Source organism: Lissotriton vulgaris, chromosome 3_1 (genome assembly GCF_964263255.1).
Source record: "Lissotriton vulgaris chromosome 3_1, aLisVul1.2, whole genome shotgun sequence".
NCBI classification, from domain to species: Eukaryota; Metazoa; Chordata; class Amphibia; order Caudata; family Salamandridae; genus Lissotriton; species Lissotriton vulgaris.
The window spans coordinates 1,454,874,245-1,454,893,839 of NC_141689.1; the positions used below are offsets into that span (position 1 = coordinate 1,454,874,245).

The following is a 19,595-nucleotide window of genomic DNA, read 5'->3' on the forward strand; positions in this document are numbered from 1 at the left end:
AAATAACAGTGGGGAAAGTGGACAACCCTGCCTAGTACCTCTAAAGAGGGAAAATTGAGTGGAAATTTGACCATTAATAAACAAACGAGCTGTAGGGGCAAAATATAAAGCAGAAATCATACGAATAAAATGGGCACCAAAATTAAAAGACAATAAAGTTTTAAATAAAAACTGCCAATGAATTTTATCAAAAGATTTTTCTGCATCCAAAGACATCACTCCCGCAGGGGAAGCAAGATATGGGCTCTTTTCAATAACGTGTAAGAGGGATCTAGTATTGTTAGCCGAATACCTATTTTTCATAAAACCAGATTGATCTGGATGAATGATGGAGTGAAGGATAGGAGCTAATCTAGTGGCAAGAATTTTGGCATATAGCTTACAATCCTGGTCTATTAGGGAAATGGGACAATAATTAGCAACCAGGGTAGGGTCTTTATCAGGCTTGGGCAGAACGATGATTAGAGCGTCAGTAAAGGAACCTGAAATAGTGCCAGAGGAACCAAAATGGGAAAAAAGTGTACTTAAATAAGGTAAAAGGTAAGACTGAAATTCTTATTAAAATTCCGCTGGGATACCATCTGGGCCTGGGGATTTATTCTTGGGAAGTGATTTAATAGCAAGTAAAATTTCATCACAAGTATTTGGCGAATCTAAACTTATTCTGTCTGAGGGAGAGACTTGAGGCAAATTGTACTGATTTAAAAAGGAATCAATTAAAGAAAGTTAAATCACCATTCTAAGACCAGGCATTACCTGGTCTTAATGTTTGGCTCTGCCCCAGCCTTGTAAATCTGGTTCTGTGTAAAAAAGCAATGGGTGTTGTGATGGAATGCCCACAGCAACACCCATTGCAAAAAGTGATGCTCCGGTGGCGAAGTGGGCTTGTAAATATGCCTCTGTGTCATGATGCTGTGTGCTACTTATAAAACAATGTAATCAGAAACAAAAACCCTACTATACTAATGTACTGACTTATTTTGCTCCTTGTAGTCTTAAAATAAATGTTTGTTCTGTACATTAATTTGAACTTTCAATGACTCTCAGTGGGTGTGCTATTCGTTTTTGTTTTGCTAAGTCTCACTTTAAATTTTAAGCGAGATTATGGATGGATAGATGTAGTGCGATTGGTTAAGCGAAGTTTGCTGTGCATACAGCTGTTTTTTATGTTATGACTGGTCAGTCGTGTTTTCAGATGGCAGATTGGGAAATGCACATTGGCATGGTCTGGTCAGGGTAATTGTCTGTTTGCGTGGGACTTTAGAAAGACATGTGAGTGTGTGTGTGGTGTAAGAAATCAACGTGTCAACATTGTAATATAGCTCAGGGTTAGCAGTGCAGTAGCAAGTCTTCAGTTGACAGAGGTCGAGAAGGATATTCATCACAGGCTATGCATCAGGGAGGTTTTTTAAAGGAGGGAATTCATAGCATTTGGGAACTGCTGATATGGCGAAGGAGGATATTGAAACAATCATATATATATATTGAAAAAGAAAGAGTACTTCAGTAGGGATTTCAAATATTGGAATATTTGAGTCAGGCAAATATTTGGAACCTAAGTATATTTCTGTAGTTATCAAGTAGATTTAGACAGGAGCCAAAATCAATTGATATACATTTACTTCTTCTGCTGCCCTAAAGGTTATTCACCTTAATATGACTCCCTTTTGATCTCAACAAGTATTCTGACCCCGTGTGACAGAACCAGTGACTTATAGAAGAGATTCTTTTAAATTCATGTATTTTATTGTGCATCATTTAATAAGGTGCAGAATGCATTTTCACACTTGATAATACAAGTATTCACTGATGTAGGGTTATTGCTGTTGGAAAAAAAATTCTATGAGGTGTAGAAGTGTGTTTTTCTAATGTATATTAAATAGGCAATATTTTAGTGCAAACACCATCTTGTCCAAGAAGTAAGTCATTTCTCTCATTCATTCTCTCCCCCTGCCTACCTTCTCTATTTGCAAACTCTGCAGCATACACTCAATATGAGATGTAATGGTTTATTTCTACTGTTATTGTTATTTTTCTCTCGACAAACATTTTCCTGTTCTGCCACAATTTGAAATATCTCACAAGGTCTTCCGTTAGTTCACTGTGCCCCATTCATCCATAAAACACATTATTGTTAAAGTATCTAGTTATGCTCTAGTATTTGTTCCTCTCCTAAAAATGGTAACATTAGTGCATACACAATTGGCATATTTAATTTACTTGTGAGTACCTTGTAAAGTGGTGTACCAAATACCCAAAGCCTTTAAATTAAACACTACTAATGGGACTGCAGCACTGATTGAGCCATCCACACAAGTAGCCTTTACATGTCGCAGGCCTGCCACTGCAGCACCTGTGTATGCAGTTTTACTACCACTTTGACTTGATGTTTAAAACCCTTTGTCAGGACGTAAGCTCCTCTTTTATTACACTTGTCACACCTAAGGTAGGCCATAGTTAGCTCATAAGCCAGGGTACTTTCTAAACAAAAGTTTGGACATGGACTTTTAAGTTTTGCATTTCCTGATAGTGAAAAACTCCTACATTTGTTTTTTCACTACTGTGAGGCCTACTCCTCTGATAGGCTATCATTGGGAATTCCTTAATAAACATTTAAGCTATAATTCCTGATTAGAAAGGAGCAGATTTCTCATGTTTCATATCTTTGGAACAGTAATGATAAATCCTCTTTATTGGTAAAGTATTTAAAATGTGCCACTTTCAAAAAGTGGACAGTTTTCTACTCTTACAGCTCTGTGTGCCTGCAGCCTGTCTCCAATAGACGTTGGGGTGGGTGACATTACACATTGTGCATTCCCTCTAGACAGCCACAAACCTAGGAAGGTTAGGTGTGTCTGAGTACTCTTCAGTATTCTGATGGCTCTGCCTGGGCAGGAAGGGAGGGAGGGGCTGACACTTACACCTGAATATGCAGTGCCCTGTCCCCAGACAAAATGCTGATTACACCCGACTGATAGTCTGGAGCCAGGGCTGGGATGAAAGGACCATTATGCACTTCAAAGACCCTTCTTTGATGTCATACCCACTGCAAAGGCACAACTGGGTATAAGTACTGAGTCTTTGACCCCACCAAATCAGACAGTTCTGGACCTAAAACTGTACTATGTCAGAAGAGCTGCTGTGCTGCCTCAACAACTAATACTCTGTTGGACTACATATCTGGAAGGCTTGCTTTTCTGCTGTGTTGCTCTGCTATCTGCTGCTCTCTGACTCTGCTGAGGAGAGCTGGAGTCTGCTTTGCAACCAAAGTGATCTTCAAGGGCTTTTTATCGTGCTTCCTGTTGCTTGAGACTCAAAGTCTAAACACCTGCTCCTCTGCCTGGTTCACTGTAAGTGAACCCAGATACTTACAGTAGAGAAATAGACACATCTCCAATCTGCGAGTAGCAGAACTGGTGCCATAACCCTGTTGCGGGCGTAGAATTGGTGCATCACACTCAGAGCTGCTACATCAAATCCAGAACCTCTGGTTCCACACCATTGCATCACCACCACTGTATGGAGAAGATTGACACATTGCCCCTCCAGGGTGGGTTAACCCAGGGCATTATCTTCAGAACCGTCACACTCAGAACTGGCACTTTCCTCAACGGACTCAATGCATTGATTCTACTCTGTGATGAAAATCGAAGCACCACCTCTACTGCGGGCTTGACATTGAGACATCTCTCATCTGCACACCACATCTTGCTGTTGCGACCCAGGATCAAAGTACTCTGCGCACCGGGCCTGCGTGGCTCTTGTCCCCAACCAGCACTCCGTCACGGTCGGCTTGAACTATTGACTTTTTCCCTGCTCAGTGTGACCAGATAATTGCCCATATGCACTTATTGCTTCTAAGCACTAGATATACTTTTAGGGGCAGATTTACAAGCCCCTTGCGCCGCTTTTACGCTGCCGTAGGGTCACTTTTGTGACCCAGCGGCGGCGCAAAAGAATGTGCCATGGTGGGGGGTATTTACAACGTGATGCATCTTCCAGATGCGTCACATTGTAAAGCCCTGCGCCAGAAGAGACGTACCATCGCAGGGAGAGGCGTTCTGGCGCTGGAACGCCTCCCAAAAGTGGCTGAGTGAAATCTACAAGATTTCACTCAGTCACTTTTGGGCCCATGCTGCGTCAAAACCCTGCGCCTGCTTGAAGCAGGTGTAAGGATTGACGCAGCATTGTGCACATAGGGCCCCCCTAATCATTGCTGGAGCTGCGTCGCGCTTGCGCCGCAACTCCAGCAATGCGCCACTTTTACGGCACAGATGCGTGATGCATCTGTGTCATTTTTGCCCAATGGTGCGCCGCATTGTAAATGCGGCACATCATGGGTGGCGGAGCTGCGGCGCACAATTACTGGCGCATCCCTGCCGATATGCAGGGATGCGCCAGTAATTGTAAATCTGCCCCGTAGTCTTTAAAAATGTGTACATTCGCATCTCAATATCTAACTATTGGATTTTTAACATTTTGGTCTTGATTTATGTATACAATTATTACCTATCTTTCTAAGCCAGTCTTTATGGGGTTATTTTCATGACATAACTGTGTGTGTGTGTTGCACAAATACATTACACATTGCCTCTTTAGATAAGCCTGAGTGCCCTGTGCCAAGCTACCATGGGGTGTGCACAGGTTATCTGCTAGTGCGTCACTAGCTTACTCTGACTAGAATGGTGGTCCCTACTTGGACAGGGAGCATGCCTCTGCCAACTTGAGACACTATTTCTAATAGGTGTTGAGTCTGAGGAAGAGGTGTAAAGGAATGTTTCAATGTAGGAGAAAAATGCCTATTGGAATTTTGACGTTTTGGTCTTGATTTATTTATGAAAGTATTACCTATCTTTCTAAACCAGATTTTTTGTGGTGTTTTCATTACGTAACTCTGTGTGTGTGTGTGTGTGTGTGTTGCACAAATACATCACACATTGCCTCTTTAGATAAGCCTGACTGCTCTGTGTGAAGCTACCAGGGGGTGCGCACAGGTTATCTGCTAGTACGTATCTAGCTTACTCTGACTAGAGTGGTGGTCCCTACTTAGACAGGAAGCATGCCTCTGCCAACTTGAGACCTCATTTTTAACAGGTGTTGAGACTTAGGAAGAGGTGTAGAGCAATGTTTCAATGTTGGAGAAAATTTCTACAAGTTTCTTTTCGCCACCTGGACACTGTGACTTTTCTGGATGCCTCATTTGGGTTTAGCGGTGCCATTTGAAAAATATATAATGCTGATGATTTTGATGATGGGTCGGTTTTCTGCTATGTTGCATGCAGGATTATTTCTGTACAGGAAGGTGCACCTTCCTGCACAAAAGCAATCCTTAGAGGCATTTCCCTCTAACTTAAGCTGCTGCAGAAAGCAGCACACTTAGAAAGAGGAAGTAATGAAAAGAAAATAGATATTTTACACCTCTTCTGTGAAGGCATATTTTTTTGGTTCTTTCCAGGTTTACCAGTTCTGGTAAATCTGGGAATGCATAAAAAACCATGAGAGTTGCATGGGAAACCTTCCCAGGGCAGAGTGGAGCCACTCAGGGCCACACAAAGTGGCTTTGCGTGGCTTCATAAATCTGATTTACGGCTTGCATTGCTCTTGCACCACATTATGTGGTGCAAGAGGGATGCAAACCAGCTCGTAAATAGGCTCCATACTGTTTAGGGTTGCACCATAGTTTTCAACAGTTGGGGGTATGCGAGCCGAATCAACTCACATGGTATAGACGAATCAGGACCCACTCATCCACAGCATATTGCTGAGGAGTCTCCAGGGGCAGGCAATATATGGCCTAAGGCCTCTTTGGAGGAGTTCAAAAGAAGTGAAACTCAGTGCTTATGCCCATGGAATACATGATGTAGAAGTATAGAAGATTTATAAATATGTTTTCTAACTCCCTGTGTAGAATGCTTTTTAATGGAGGAAGGCACCACTATTCGAAATGATGTATTTTTATTTTGTCCACACACACTAACAACTTCCAGTCTCCCCACAACACAAATTATGGCAGGATTTTCTTTAATCCAGTTAGAGTCAGTTCTGAGAGGAAGTGACATAGGTTTACCAAACTGCAGTCCCCCCCCCCCGTCCCCACAAATACCTAGAGACTCTCACAGGTGATTTTCAGCACTATACAAGAACCCTGATTGACTGATTGATTGACAGAGGTGGCACATCTCCAGCCTTGGCACATCTGTGCCTCTTTCTTCCAATGGTGTTGTTTCCGTAGTACAGAATGCTGTGCCTTAGTGCCAGTTTGAGTGATGAGGAGTTTTGAGGCAACAAACTTCCCTTCAATAATATCACAACACAAAGGAAATGATTTTGACACTTTTCATCACCGGAAAGTCCCACAAAGTGAAGCAAAGTGTTGACAAAGTATTTACTTTCTGTCACAAACTGTTTTTGAGTTGAAAAGGTGCCGATATAGTAGAGCAAAGTATGGTTCCAATTCACAAAGGTAAACTTAAACTTGAAGTTAAAGTTTAGACCTCAAGTCTAAACTTAGACTTCATTTCTTAATGTACACTTCAGGTCTAAATTCAGACTTCAGGTCTAAATTTAGACTTCAGGTTGAAACTTAGACCTGAAGTCTAAACTTAGACTTCAGATCGAAACTTACACTTCTGGTCTAAGCTAGACTTCAAGCCTAAAGTTAGACCTCAGGTCTTAGTTTACCTTTGTGAATCGGGCCCTTCATTTTGTGGTACTTTGTATCAAGGGGGCGTTCCAAGGGAGGTGCTTGGGTGTTGCCAGGCTTCCACCCATGATTTTTGACAGGAAGCCAGATCTACAAAAACTGTCATATCAGGGTCTGCATAAAAAATACCATCACCTTGAAAAGAGCGTTAACAGAAGTGCTTACTTCAACCATATCAATCATTGCATGGGTGCCTCCCTGTACATTACATACTAAGGACCAAATTTACAAAGCCCTTGCATTGTCAATGCATCACACAAGGCAGCGAAAGTCAACTTCAGGGCTTCAATGAGATTTACTATGCCACATAAAACCTCCTTGGGTGGCTCTGTGTGGCTTAGTAAATCTGGAGTAACGCAAGGCAGCGCAAGTTACTGCTTTGCAATACTGTGCCCAGGGAAGGCTTGGTTGGAGCATGGGTGTTCGCAGCCACCCATGGTGTTTGGTGCATTCCCAGATTAACCTTCCGAGGTGAGACACATTGATGAGAAATATGTTTATTTCTCCTTGTTGTTTCTTCTTTCTATGTGTGCTGCATTCCCTGGCTGGAGAGGGGTGAAATCCCAAAAACGGTCCGAGGATGCTTGTTTCCGGTCCAGGGAGGACCTGGCTTGGTAGTTCGGGCTGATTGTTCCCATGAGGCACAGGGTCAAGACTGATTTGCATATGGCTGGGTTCAAACTGGTATGGCATGGTGAGCAAAAAAAAACGATGGATTTAGGCCGAGATCTTTGTACTGTGGTGAATGTATGACATTGTTCTGCATTCTGTCCATCAACTGTTGTTTTTGCATTCCCATGTGCAGCATGCATAGAAAGGGCAAAAACCCTCAGAGAACTGTTTTGAAGGGACACCTTCCCTGCACCAAAAACAATCCGACCTGTAACACAGGACCCCTTGCACCATGGTTCAAGAGTGCCTGCGTTAGTGCTAGGCAGCACTCAGTGCAACAGTGCAGGGAGAGAGCCTGAATACGTCATATCTTAGTAGACTAGAAGGTATCTTGCTCCCAATGTTGTGCAATTTGTTAGTAAATCTGCTCCTGAATGTCTAGTCATAGGATTTTGTACCAGGAAGGTTCAGTCCAGTATAAAACCTATTCCAGGCATAACACACACACCTTTTCACAACGTTGCAAAGGAGTGTGCTTGGTACATGGGAAGAGAGAAGCAACAGTACATATGGTATGGTGTTGCTGTCTTCCCCTGCGCCTAACAGCACAGCAGCACCTGTGTCTGCCATGCTGAGGTGCGCTATTTTTTTTTAGTAAATCTATCCCAAAATATACTAGTTATAAATACATTTTTTGTTAGTGTTCCATAATTATAGTGGGTCACACGCGTTATTAACTTGTTTAAATATTCTCTTCGGTGATTTGTTTTCCAAGAGATTACCTCCAATTAGGCAAGATTACTTCCAATTTTACAAGATTAGAATCTGTCATATCTCTTTCTGAATCAAAGTAGTTTTTGCACCCAAAGTTAATAGTTTACTTTTCAGGGCCTCACACATTCCGGCTTCTGATGACAGTGGGCAAATGAAGACTTTGATAATGCAAACAACATCATTAATCAGTGGGCTTAGCTCAGAGCGCTTGTATGAACGACTTAATAAATCCATTTTGTGTTCAATGAAAACTGTGTTCAGGCAGGCGGAGCATTTGAAATTCAGATAGCTTAAATTGGATTGCTCATTTCTTTGTATCAGAAAAGAGCAAATGTTCGATTTGAACTGCATTAAAACCAAGAATGTAACGTTTTTAAACTGCATCACAAAAGAGGAGTCAGGTTGCAGAACCGCTGTGGGCTGGAACCCTCCATAATACACTGCAGTTGAATGTACTGTCCCTGCATGAACTCGGATTTACTGGGACTGCTTATGTAAATCAAAATTCATAGATGCATATACAAAGAAACTTGACTGGAGAGGACAGTATGTGAAATGATGGCTGTAATGCTATTTAGTATTAAAAAAATAGCGCTTGTGCATGTTTTATATTCGAAAACGTCTAGTGATGGGGAGGGCTCAAGGGCCAGACTGTGGAAGCAAAAGCAGCCCTGGCAAAATTGTTGAAACTAGCCTGTTCACTTCCTTTTTGTATCTTTCTATTTCCAACCATCCATTCTCCCTCTCCTCACACTCTTTAACAGCGGCAGCTCCTCCGCAATGAGGAGCGTCGCCTCTCTGCTTGGCTCAGAGCTAGCAAATGAAAAATTAAATGATGTTCTAGTATTGTTTTATTTTTTATTTGCCGCTCTGAGCCAGCTTGTGCAATGTGTGCAATGTGTTGGGTCGGCTGTATCAGGCTGACCAAAACACACATGCGCACTTAGGTTTCTCTAGCCCAACTGCATTGAACAGGTGGTCTGGAGAAACCCCAACATACTCCCGAACCTGAGCTGATGGTCTTTCCAGTCCACTCATGCCAATCCCTGCGCTGCTCTACAGCACTGTGATTGGATGGGAGTCTGTCCCATGGGCTGCTGGGACCCGGAAGAGGACCGGAGGCGCAATCCAGGAGGCGGACGGCGGCTTCAGGAAAGTTCTTATTATGTTTAATATATTATTCCTAATAACCCCTGTATGGCCCCGCCTCCTGGATTCCCTTCACCCAACTCACCCCCCTTTGTTTGTGGCTGCTGCCACTGCTCTTTAAACCCCCTGATCCCTTTTATACCCCCCCTCTCTCCCCCACTAACTTGAAGCTCCCATTATCTGTTGCAGTTAACCACAGGGAGCTGATGACACTGACAGAGGCACCAGCAATGATCGAACTAAAAAATATTTACTCCCAGAACCCATGCATTGGTACCTGTATGGTACCCATACTTTAGTTTATTAGCCTATTGTATATATGTGAAATATGTCATCCTTTTCTTTTTCAATTGTGCTATTTATTCAGCTAGATCCAACTCTTCAGAGGCAAAGCCAATCAGTTATAGCATTTCTGAAAATCTTAGAAACCCTTATCGTGATTTATATGGGATTACCACCACGTGTACATGGAATTTATCTTAAAGTCAATAAATGTGCCTACCTGTTTTTAGTCTGACTAGTAATCTATTAAAACTATACAGAGTGTTCTTAATATGCCCATTTATTGATGCATGACCTTTATTTTGACACTTCCAGAAGATATCTTTCATATAAAGTATCCCTGAGCAAACGTAGGATGTGAAAATCTGAAATGCATTATTGTTATCAACCCGCTTTTAGTTCTATAAGTGACATTTCTTTTTACTGCTCATCCTCAGACCACTCATTGACAAGCTACAGGGGCTGTCCAACAACCCTGAACCAGGGACAATTGATTATGACAGCTAACAGAAGGTTCAGGTGAAGAAATCAAAATAAACAATCAAACTTCAAACGTATAGACAAAATTAAAAAGAAAAAGAGAAGAAAGAAAAAGAAGCCTATATATACACAGGAGCAAATTTCAAAAAGCCCTTTTTGTGGCCATAATTTGTGGACACATCATTTTGTTTCTGTTGTTCTTTTTGCACATGTACTGTTTGTTTGTTAGCCACTTGTTTGGCACGTGAATTGTTTGTTTTTGTTTTGCCAACATTTTTCCTTGAGCGCTATTTTTCTTTCTTGAACTTTTTAACAAATATGCATAATAAATTATAACTGTTTTTGAAATTTGCTCATGTGTATATATAGGTTTCATCCTCAGACCACTGCATGAGCAACTAACCTGAAAAAAATGTTGGTCTGCTCAGAGATGATCTGAGAAACTATTTTTTTCTAGAAAAATGTGTCATTTATTTCTCTATAACAAATGACAAAGCAAATATGTTCATACAGGAAAACCAAAGATTATGACACCTTTACATTACTAACCTCATAATATAAGTCTAGGAGCAGCTACATTTGCATATTGCCTTCTCCCTTCTTCACTCAGGCTTTCATAATTTCAATTTTTGCTGTATTTCTCTTAGGGACAAATGCTCTCAGTGTACAGACTCAGGGAGTGATGTAGAACTTGACGGAAGAGAATGGATTTCTTGCTCGCCTAAATATAAGTGAAATAGGATATAACGCATGTGTAATTCGGTAGAGGGGATATCCTCCACCTTTCAATGGAGCAACCCATCTGTCAAACTCTAAATCAGACCCTCAGAATCTGGAAGGACCTACGCCAGTCTCACAGATTGTCCTATTCAGTTCAGAAAGTGGCAGATTTTGGTGGCTAGGCAATGAAGGCATTTAGGCAGGGCCCCGTATTAAGGTTTACCTGATAGTGGTCTTAACTTGTGCTGGGTTAACGCTGTTGTACAGCTCCAAACCTCTGGAATGATGGTGAAACATAAATTAGTGCTTCTTGGCAATCCGTGCTACTCTCAATCGAATGAAGTGCAGCACGAAATTGCAGCCCATAGATCTTGGCCAAAATGTTGTATATTTTAATTTTCCAAATATTAACAATGACTCAATCGCCATTGCAGTGATATTGGCAGTACAAGTGTTTTATTGTAAAAAATCCTATGATATTTTTGCCATCCGTGGAGTACTGATGCCCACCTTTAGTAAGATGTTGGTTTCAACATTATGATGTTTAGTACATATGAATACTTGGCAATGATGACAAACTAGTGTCTAGGAACCCAACCTATTTTAACTACAGGTGAAGACTATGGGCCAGATGTATGACCCTTTTTAGCAGTTGCAAATGGGAAATCAGCCCATTTGTGACTGCTAAAAAGGGTTGTGGTATGTGCAAACCCTATTTTACAAGTCAGTAACCTATTACTGACTCACAAAATAGGGTTTGCGAGTCGCTATTAGAAAGAGGAGTGCCGAGGGCGTCCCTTCCTAATAGCGAGTCACACTGCTTTGAACTGGTATGTACGATTCTTTAAGAATTGCAGTAAGCCAGTCGCAAATGGACCCCTTACCCTTTGTGAATGTATGCAAGAATATTTCTTAAGATAAGGCAGTGGTGCCATGGACCAATGCCTGCCCTTAAAAAATGAAAAGAAAACTTCTTTTTTTCTTTTTCACGCAAATTTATGAAAAGACGTTACTTTATTTAAAAAACAAACACAGAAATGTGAGATTCCTAAGGGTCATAAATTGCGACCTACCTCATTAATATTATTAAGGTCATTAATTAACTACCCCATCAGGAATCGTAAACAGTGTGTAAGGCATTGCTGTACATTCCATCTTGAGAGTTGCAAATTGCTATTCGCAAAACGTCGCAATTTGCGACTTGCAAAATTGAATGGACATACATCTGGTCCTAAGTGTTATTGTTCCAAAATGAAACGTCTGCTTATGATAGCAAACGTTTTCTTTTCATATAAAGTAAAAAACGAAACTTTGGGAACAAAAATTGTAGCATTTTTTAGACATATATTTAAATTAGATATGGCCTTATTAAAATATAACTATTTGATGTGCTATCTAGTCAGGTTGGTGTAATTGGTCGGCTGTCTAACCTGTAGGGGCTCTGTAACCACAGTGATGACACTGCAGAATGGGCCCACAAAATCTGTGTTGCTCTGCAGCATATGGCCTGAGCTTCAGAGACTCATGTTTTTTATCTAACCTTCGCATTTCATTTAAATTCTGAATCATAGCGGTTAATTTACAATATACTTTAAATGGCCACTGCAGAAAAATGAAGGGAGCAGAATGTAGAAAAGGAGAAAGATGTTCGGTAAAATGATAGGCAATGCAAAAATACGTTTTCGAGCAATCTGTGCTGGCAAATGTCTTATTTTCTGACATGTTGTAAACATTTCCTCGTGGTAGATGAAATCCCAACACCCTTGTTAATGATTAGGCTCTCTTAACAATCCGTAAAAAATGAATGCGTAACCCTTCAGATTATATGTTTTTTTAGCATATTTATGTGAAAATACTGCCATAAAATGCAATAATTTTCAACCTGTATTGAAAAATTCTGGAGGAAGAACCCTTAACCCTGGCTCCCAACTAAAAAAGAATGTAAACACTAGTTTATCTTTCTATGTCTGTGGCTTTTGGTGATCTACCACTGGAAACGACTACCCTGCTACTCAGTGTCTGCGTTTCTCATTCCCATCAAGTCTTAATGTGGACCATAAACTGTTGACACTGTAGCTCCTATCTCTCCAACAAAATGGCGGTTGTAGTGCCATGTACATATCATCTGCCGCATTATTGTATTGTTTTGTAATTGCATTTATATACAGCCGCAGCCGGTAGTGGGAGTACCGGCCGGGCTGTGACGTGGGGTGGGGGAGGGGCAGGGTGGTGGGTAGTAATGTATGGATTACGGACCTTAACAGGTAAGTAAACATATAAATAAATTAAACGAATTTTGTTGCGTGCACTGCATCGCATTTGGTGATGCAGTGCCTGCAACGACATTAGTTTTATTTATTTATATGTTTACTTACCTGTTAAGGTCCGTAATCCATACATTACTACCCCCCACCCTGCCCCTCCACCTCCCCACATCAATGCCCGGCCGGTACTCCCACTACAGGCCGCGGTTGTTTATATAGCGCTTGCTGCCCTTGACGAGCACGCTACTCCGGAACCCGTAAAGGATTAGTGTTGAATTAGTATAGTGAAATATGAAAGTCATTTGAGTGGTGGATAGGTTAGTCAGTTATTTGGATTCAAAAGGATAGCTTTATGATACCAACACCCTGAATCTTCAACGGTCTGGCATTCCCCTTTCTACCCACTTCCTGAATTGAACCCACAAATAAATGACACACTTTTTGAAAAGCTTTTCTGCTCGCTTTTGGTCCCAAATAATGGTATCCAATTGTTCATGCCATTTATTAGAAAGCGTCGGCCCTGATGACGTAGTATAGCACTATTGGCAGTAGGAGTAATTGGTATGTAAACTGGTAGAAATTATTGTGACTTTTAGAAAGTGGCCAGCAGCAAAATACGTTTGCAGTAAGTAATGGTAAGTGTGCAGCATTCTCATCCCACCTTGCTGTAATTTTAAATTTGTCACACTAATTACCAATGAATAATATTCAGAGTACAAACAGAATAATGTCTGGAGGTGTTGTCATGGTCCAGAAGGGTTTTAGAAATGCTGGAATAAATAAAGATTTTTCTGGAAAAAAATAAACTAAAATGGTGGCATTTATCTTGGTCTCATATAATGAAAGTTCTGGCTGAGGAAAATAAGCTATAAGACAATAAATTGCCCAGTGGGTGCAAGAAGAAATGCGTTTGTGTTGGTTTTGTGATAGCTCCGTTTTGCTAATTGTTCTAAATGGATTGCTCTTGTTCACCTCAACAGGACGTTTTGAATAATCTGGGCTCGTGCGAATTGGATGAAGATGACCTCATGCTTGACCTCGAGCTGCTGGAAGACAAGCATCACCATCGATCTGGTAAGACAGAAAACTACGGAAATTAATGACGTCCCCTGGGCGAGGTGTAAACAGGAAGGAGGACTGCACTGATTAAAAGAGATTGCGGTTTAGACGGGGCAAAGCCCAACAAGGGTTGCAGAAAGACTATAAAGCAGTGTTCTGCTAGCTCGAAGTGTGTTTTAGCGCTCTGAATAAATCAGGAGGAGACACGTGCCCTCCTATAATACTAAAATAGATTTTAAAAAACTCGTAAATCTAGTACATAAATCAATAATTATCCCAAAACAACATATATGAAGCCATGCAATACATGTGTGCTTCAGTAACTGATTAGAAATGTAAATGAAAAAAAATGTGTCTGATTGGGGCTGACAACAGGAGTCTAATTTTTTTTTAATGTGTTGATATTATGAAAGCGAAGGGAAATGCAATCAACTTTTAATGAGCTATTTCCATCCTTTTTAGTGTTCCCCTAAACCTACGCTGAATCAAGACAGGGAGAAACATTACTTACATCTCTGATAACATAAAAATCTTGTATCTCCGTTCAAAGAATGATAAATCTCAAGGCTCATATTATGTACATGAGTTAGCAAATATTGATTTATCATCCTTTTATAACGTTTTTTATCACTGATGATAAAAAAATTCAACATAAAAGACACATTCAAGATAAAAAAAGGCAAGAATTAAAGAGAACAAAGCTAGTGTAGAAAAAAAGAACATTTCATCCTGTGAGTAATCGTCACTCTTGTCTTAGGGGTGAATTACTCCTAAATATTCAGACCTGAGTAACAAAGTTTTTTTCTGTCAGTTGTTGTGTCTTACACCAGACTTACATGTAACTTTCCTAGAGTAAGACAAGCTGATTTACGGAAGAGAATGCTTTGGCAATCAGGTCTATATGTTAGGATGTGTTGCTCCTCCAAATTCATGACTTATTCTCAGTGGCGGCTGGTGACTTTTTAAAGTGGTGAGCGTAAAGGTTTTGGTTGAGTTTGACTTACAAGTGAGCCTGACTGGCATGCATTCTGAAGATACAGCCCAAATAATGTGACTCAGGCTTTGTGACAATACCACAGAACTGCAGAAGTATGAAGTGGTAGGAAACATTTGAAATACTCCCATGATTTTTAGCAAGATTTCGCTTGCTTCCTGGTGCACAAATACTCAGAGAGCGGTCTACTTGTCTTTTGTTATGTTTTCAAATATTCTTATTGTTTTCGTTACACATTCCATGATATATTATGGAACACAGCATTCCAAGTACCATAATATGGAACAGAAATACAAGGGGTGTGTTAACACTACCATCCACAGCCTAAAAATAACTCAGGGGCATATTATCAAGGACAGGCGATACATTATCGCCAGGAAACTGCCGATAAAGCGGCGATAATGGCCTTGATAATATGCTCTATGAATTCTAATCGAAGCCCATGTTAGATGTGTTCACATTGAACATGGGCTTCGATTAGAATTCATAGAGCATATTATCAAGGCCATTATCGCCGCTTTATCGGCTGTTTCCTGACGATAAAAGCGGCGATAATTTATCGCCTGTCCTTGATAATGTGCCCCTCAATTTTCTTGTCATTAAGCTCCTCATCCTGGTATGCTCAACCTGCTAGCGATATAATATCTGAGCTAACAAGTCAAACTATGACGTGCACACAGGTTGTCAAAAAATATCTGATAGACCAGTGCTGCTGAAAAGCCTGTGGGATTGGAGAAGAGTTAGTCATGCAGCAGGTGGTTGATTGACATGTGATGGCCTGTGTTTCCCACCCTACGGAACATTTTCCCCACCCTACGGAACATTTAGAGAACCCAGGCTTAACAGATGTCCCAGACAGTTGAGCATTCTGCAGATTCTGTCAAAGTCCAGTGATTGAATAGCATAAAAAAGTATGGTTTTCCTGAGTACAATGTAGGTCTGGTTAGAGATGCGGCTAATAAACTATTCTTACTCTATTTTCTTGACCTCTCAACTGAAAGGTAAATGCTGCACACTTTAAATGAAAACACGCAAATTAAAGAAATCAATTGGAAATGCACTTGTTTACATGCATTAAGTTAATGTGATCCCCACAGATGCCTGTATATAACCAGAGAGTCACAGACATGGTTGGTGTAACGGGTAATACTGACATGACCCCTGAAAGCAACTGAAAGTACAGCAAATTTGCAGGTCATTATTTTAAAACATTTCTTACAATGATAGGCTGCTAAAATGTGCAACCATATTTAGCATTTGGGATAAAAGTGCTTTCAAATCATATATTGTAATAATAAAATGCAATCAGATTGCACCTAGAGAAAACCTTTTTTTAATAACTTTTGTAAGAGTGAGGCACTCCACAACTCGGACTTAAATGACATAAGCAATTCAAGGGATATACTAGCCCCCACCGCCCTCTCCCTTTCAGCCAAAGACACGCCATGTTCCATACTAACCATTCAAGAACTTTTGTTAATTTAGCAAGAGTTTGGGAAAGACCTGGCAGAAGCTGGCAAGTTACTCTTCCCTGGCCTTAGTATCCTTTTCTGGTTGCTATGTGTCTCACCCCCAAGATTCCCTGCTTCCGAGTATAGTACAATAGAATAAATAATACATTTTTTGTTTTTTAAAACAAAACTGTGAAACGTTCTCATGTTTAGATATTTATTCATAGTCTGCACCAGGCTCGTCAGGAATTTTGGGTGTGAAACTAAAAGAATGCAGGCTTATCCGGAGAGCGGCTCATATCATGAATGTATCCCTTCGTCTGGATGAATGGCGTCTTGTCTGTTGGGTGTGTTCGTTGGAAATCCTTCTATCTTTCTTTCTTCTCCTCCTTCTCTGTCTTCTATCTCTTTTTTTCCACTCTTTCCTTCTTCTTTCTCATTCTTTCTTCTTTCTTCTTTCCTTTCCTCTCTTCCCCTGATTATACCAGCTGATAGTGATACTCTTGGTTGTGGAGTCTGCCTCAGATATTTAATTTCTATTGATTGATTCATTTTTCTGTTTTTGGCAGATTGCTTCTATCTCTGGATGTATTTGCTATGACTCATTTTTGTATGTCAGCTTCTGATTGCTACCTATCTGTTATCAATTGTATCACTTTTACTTATAATCTGTATCTTCATTTGCTTCTTTATAACAATAAAATTCTTTTGAAATGAAAAAAAAAAAATGAATGTATTTCCACTTAACTGAGAATAAATTAGTCCAACAGGTTTACCTCACACTGATCTCACAGTAACTTTTATTGTAATGATGGCTAAAAGAGATAGTGTAGACTGGCTGCATCGCTTTCTTTAAAAAAAAAATTCTCACCTGCTGCTCTGCTTGTTGTAGCTGCAACGGGAGAGGAGCACAGGGAGAGAATTGCATGGTTAAAAAGCTACAACCAGACTGCTTAGTTGAGATGATCACCCGCCCCAGTGCACTAGGACTCTCCAGAAGTCCTCTGCAGCGATGATGCATGTGACGTCTCTTGCTAAAAGCAGTGCAGAAAGCAGATACTTTGAGTCTGCGCAGTTTTCTTTAAAATGCTTAATCTGCTGTGCAGACTCGATTTATCTGCTTCCTGACTATGGCCTCTACTCCACCTTTTCCTAACTCGTCAGAGGGTGGAGGCTAGTGACGATTTACTGACTCTAGCCATGAACTAGGAAAAGGTGGGGTCACAGTGCTGTCCACTCCCTGACTGGCAAGAAGATCCAGCACAATGGAGAGTTAGCCTGAAGCGCTCGCGGCTTACTTCACCAGAATGACATCAGGGGGGGGGATTGCTTTTCATTTGCTGAGCTGATGACCTCTCAGACCTCTGAGCTGTGAGTTCGTCAGCCAGGCAAATGCTTTTGCTGGCAGATGTCAAGTGACAGTCTGTGCATGAGCCGCTTGCACAAGGGCCATGATTTAAATGCAAGATTATTTAATTTTAAAGAAGCTTCAGTCACAGGAGGGGGAGGCTGGAATCAAAGGGGGCCGAGCCCCAATGCCCATAATAACGCATGCCCCCTGCTTATTCTCAACTAATTGACACATGATTCTGGAGAGAGTCAAACATACTTACAGAAAAAAGCCTCTTGGACGAATCAATGGTTACAGTGGCGTAAAAAGTACCCTCAACAATGAATTTTGTCGTTTTTGAAACTTTACAGACAGGCACGGCCCGTGCCGGGCGTACTGGGGCGGTGACGTCAGGCAGGGGAGGGTCAGGGTGGGGGGATGTAAAATACGGGATAAGGACCATTAGAGGTAAGTATCGAAAAAAAAAAAAAAAGGAATTTTGTTGCCCACTCTGCATCGTCAAATGTGATGCAGTGTGGGCAACAAAATTCTCCCCACTGGCATGGCATTCTGCCCCCTGCTGACACTGGGGGCATTCTCCTACTTGTAGCACACTGCCCCCCCCACGGAAATGGCATTCTCCCCCCTGCTGATACTACTTGTAGCACACTGCCCTCCCACTGGCATGGCAGTCTCCCACTTGCAGGGCACTGCTGACACTGAGGGCATTCTCCAACTTGTAGCACACTGCCCTCCCCACTGGCATGGCATTCTCCCCCCTGCTGACATTGAGGGGCATTCTCCTACTTGTAGCTGTCTGCTCTCCCCACTGACAGGTCAGTCTCCCCCCTGCAGGGCACTGATGGCCCTTATCACACTTGTAGCACACTCCCTCCCCACTGGCATGCAATTCCCTCACTGACCAGGCATTCTCCCACTGCCCTCTCCACTGACCGGGCACTTTCAAGAGTGTTGCAGCATTCCACTGATGACGCAGACCTCCCTTCCCACTGACAGCTCAGTCTCCCTCTTGCAGGGCATTGCTGACACTGACGCTCACTCTCCCACTTTCATGACACTGCCCCCCCACCCCCTCACGCACTCTCCCCCTTGCAGGACAGCGCTCCTCGGGACCCTTCCTAGCAGCCAGCACTCCCTCGGTGACAGCAGCAGCAGCGCCCCCTTCCCCCCCGGCCCTGGCTGGACACCCCTGACTGACAGCCTCCCTCCTCCCCAGCCTCAGCTGTCAGTGACGGGACACCGCTGGCGCGAGCCGTTCTTACCTGACAGGTGCGCCCTGCGGGTTCTCTCGCGCACCGCTCTCGCCGCTGCTCCCGCTGGAGTTGCTGGTCTCGTGATGCTGTTCTGGGCTGACCCCTCGGCAGCCGCTGCGCCCGCTGTGGCACGTGCTCGCACTCCCTACGCACGAGACGAAGGGGGGTAAACTGGGAGGGTAGTGCTGGCAAAATTGACGAGGGACCAAATCATTGCTGCGACGGCCAGGGCTAGAGCAATGTTGTGTACGCCTGCTCTTAGTGCGCTCCCTGTGTAAAACACACAGGGAGGGGAACTACACTATCGCTGAAACTACTGATCCTCTTTCCGGAAAGGTTGTGTATCCCCCCCTTACCCCTCCTCAACACACAGTCCTCAATGTTGCGTGGGTCGGTACAACAAAGAGGATTGAAGATAGTGAGAAAGGGGGTTAAGACGGAGTCAGATCAATTTGTACACCACTATCGAGAGTACAGTGAGAGGACGGAGATCACAACAAAGA

General features: G+C 42.1%; 1 protein-coding gene across 1 annotated transcript in view; it reads left to right on the forward strand.

Moving 5' to 3' along the window:
- CCSER1 (coiled-coil serine rich protein 1) overlaps nt 1-19,595 on the forward strand; it is a 2,474,954-nt gene that overhangs the window by 821,260 nt on the left and 1,634,099 nt on the right. The window contains exon 4 of the mRNA XM_086961938.1: nt 13,965-14,058. Coding sequence (XP_086818064.1) covers nt 13,965-14,058 — 94 coding nt within the window. The remainder of the gene's footprint in view (nt 1-13,964; nt 14,059-19,595) is intronic.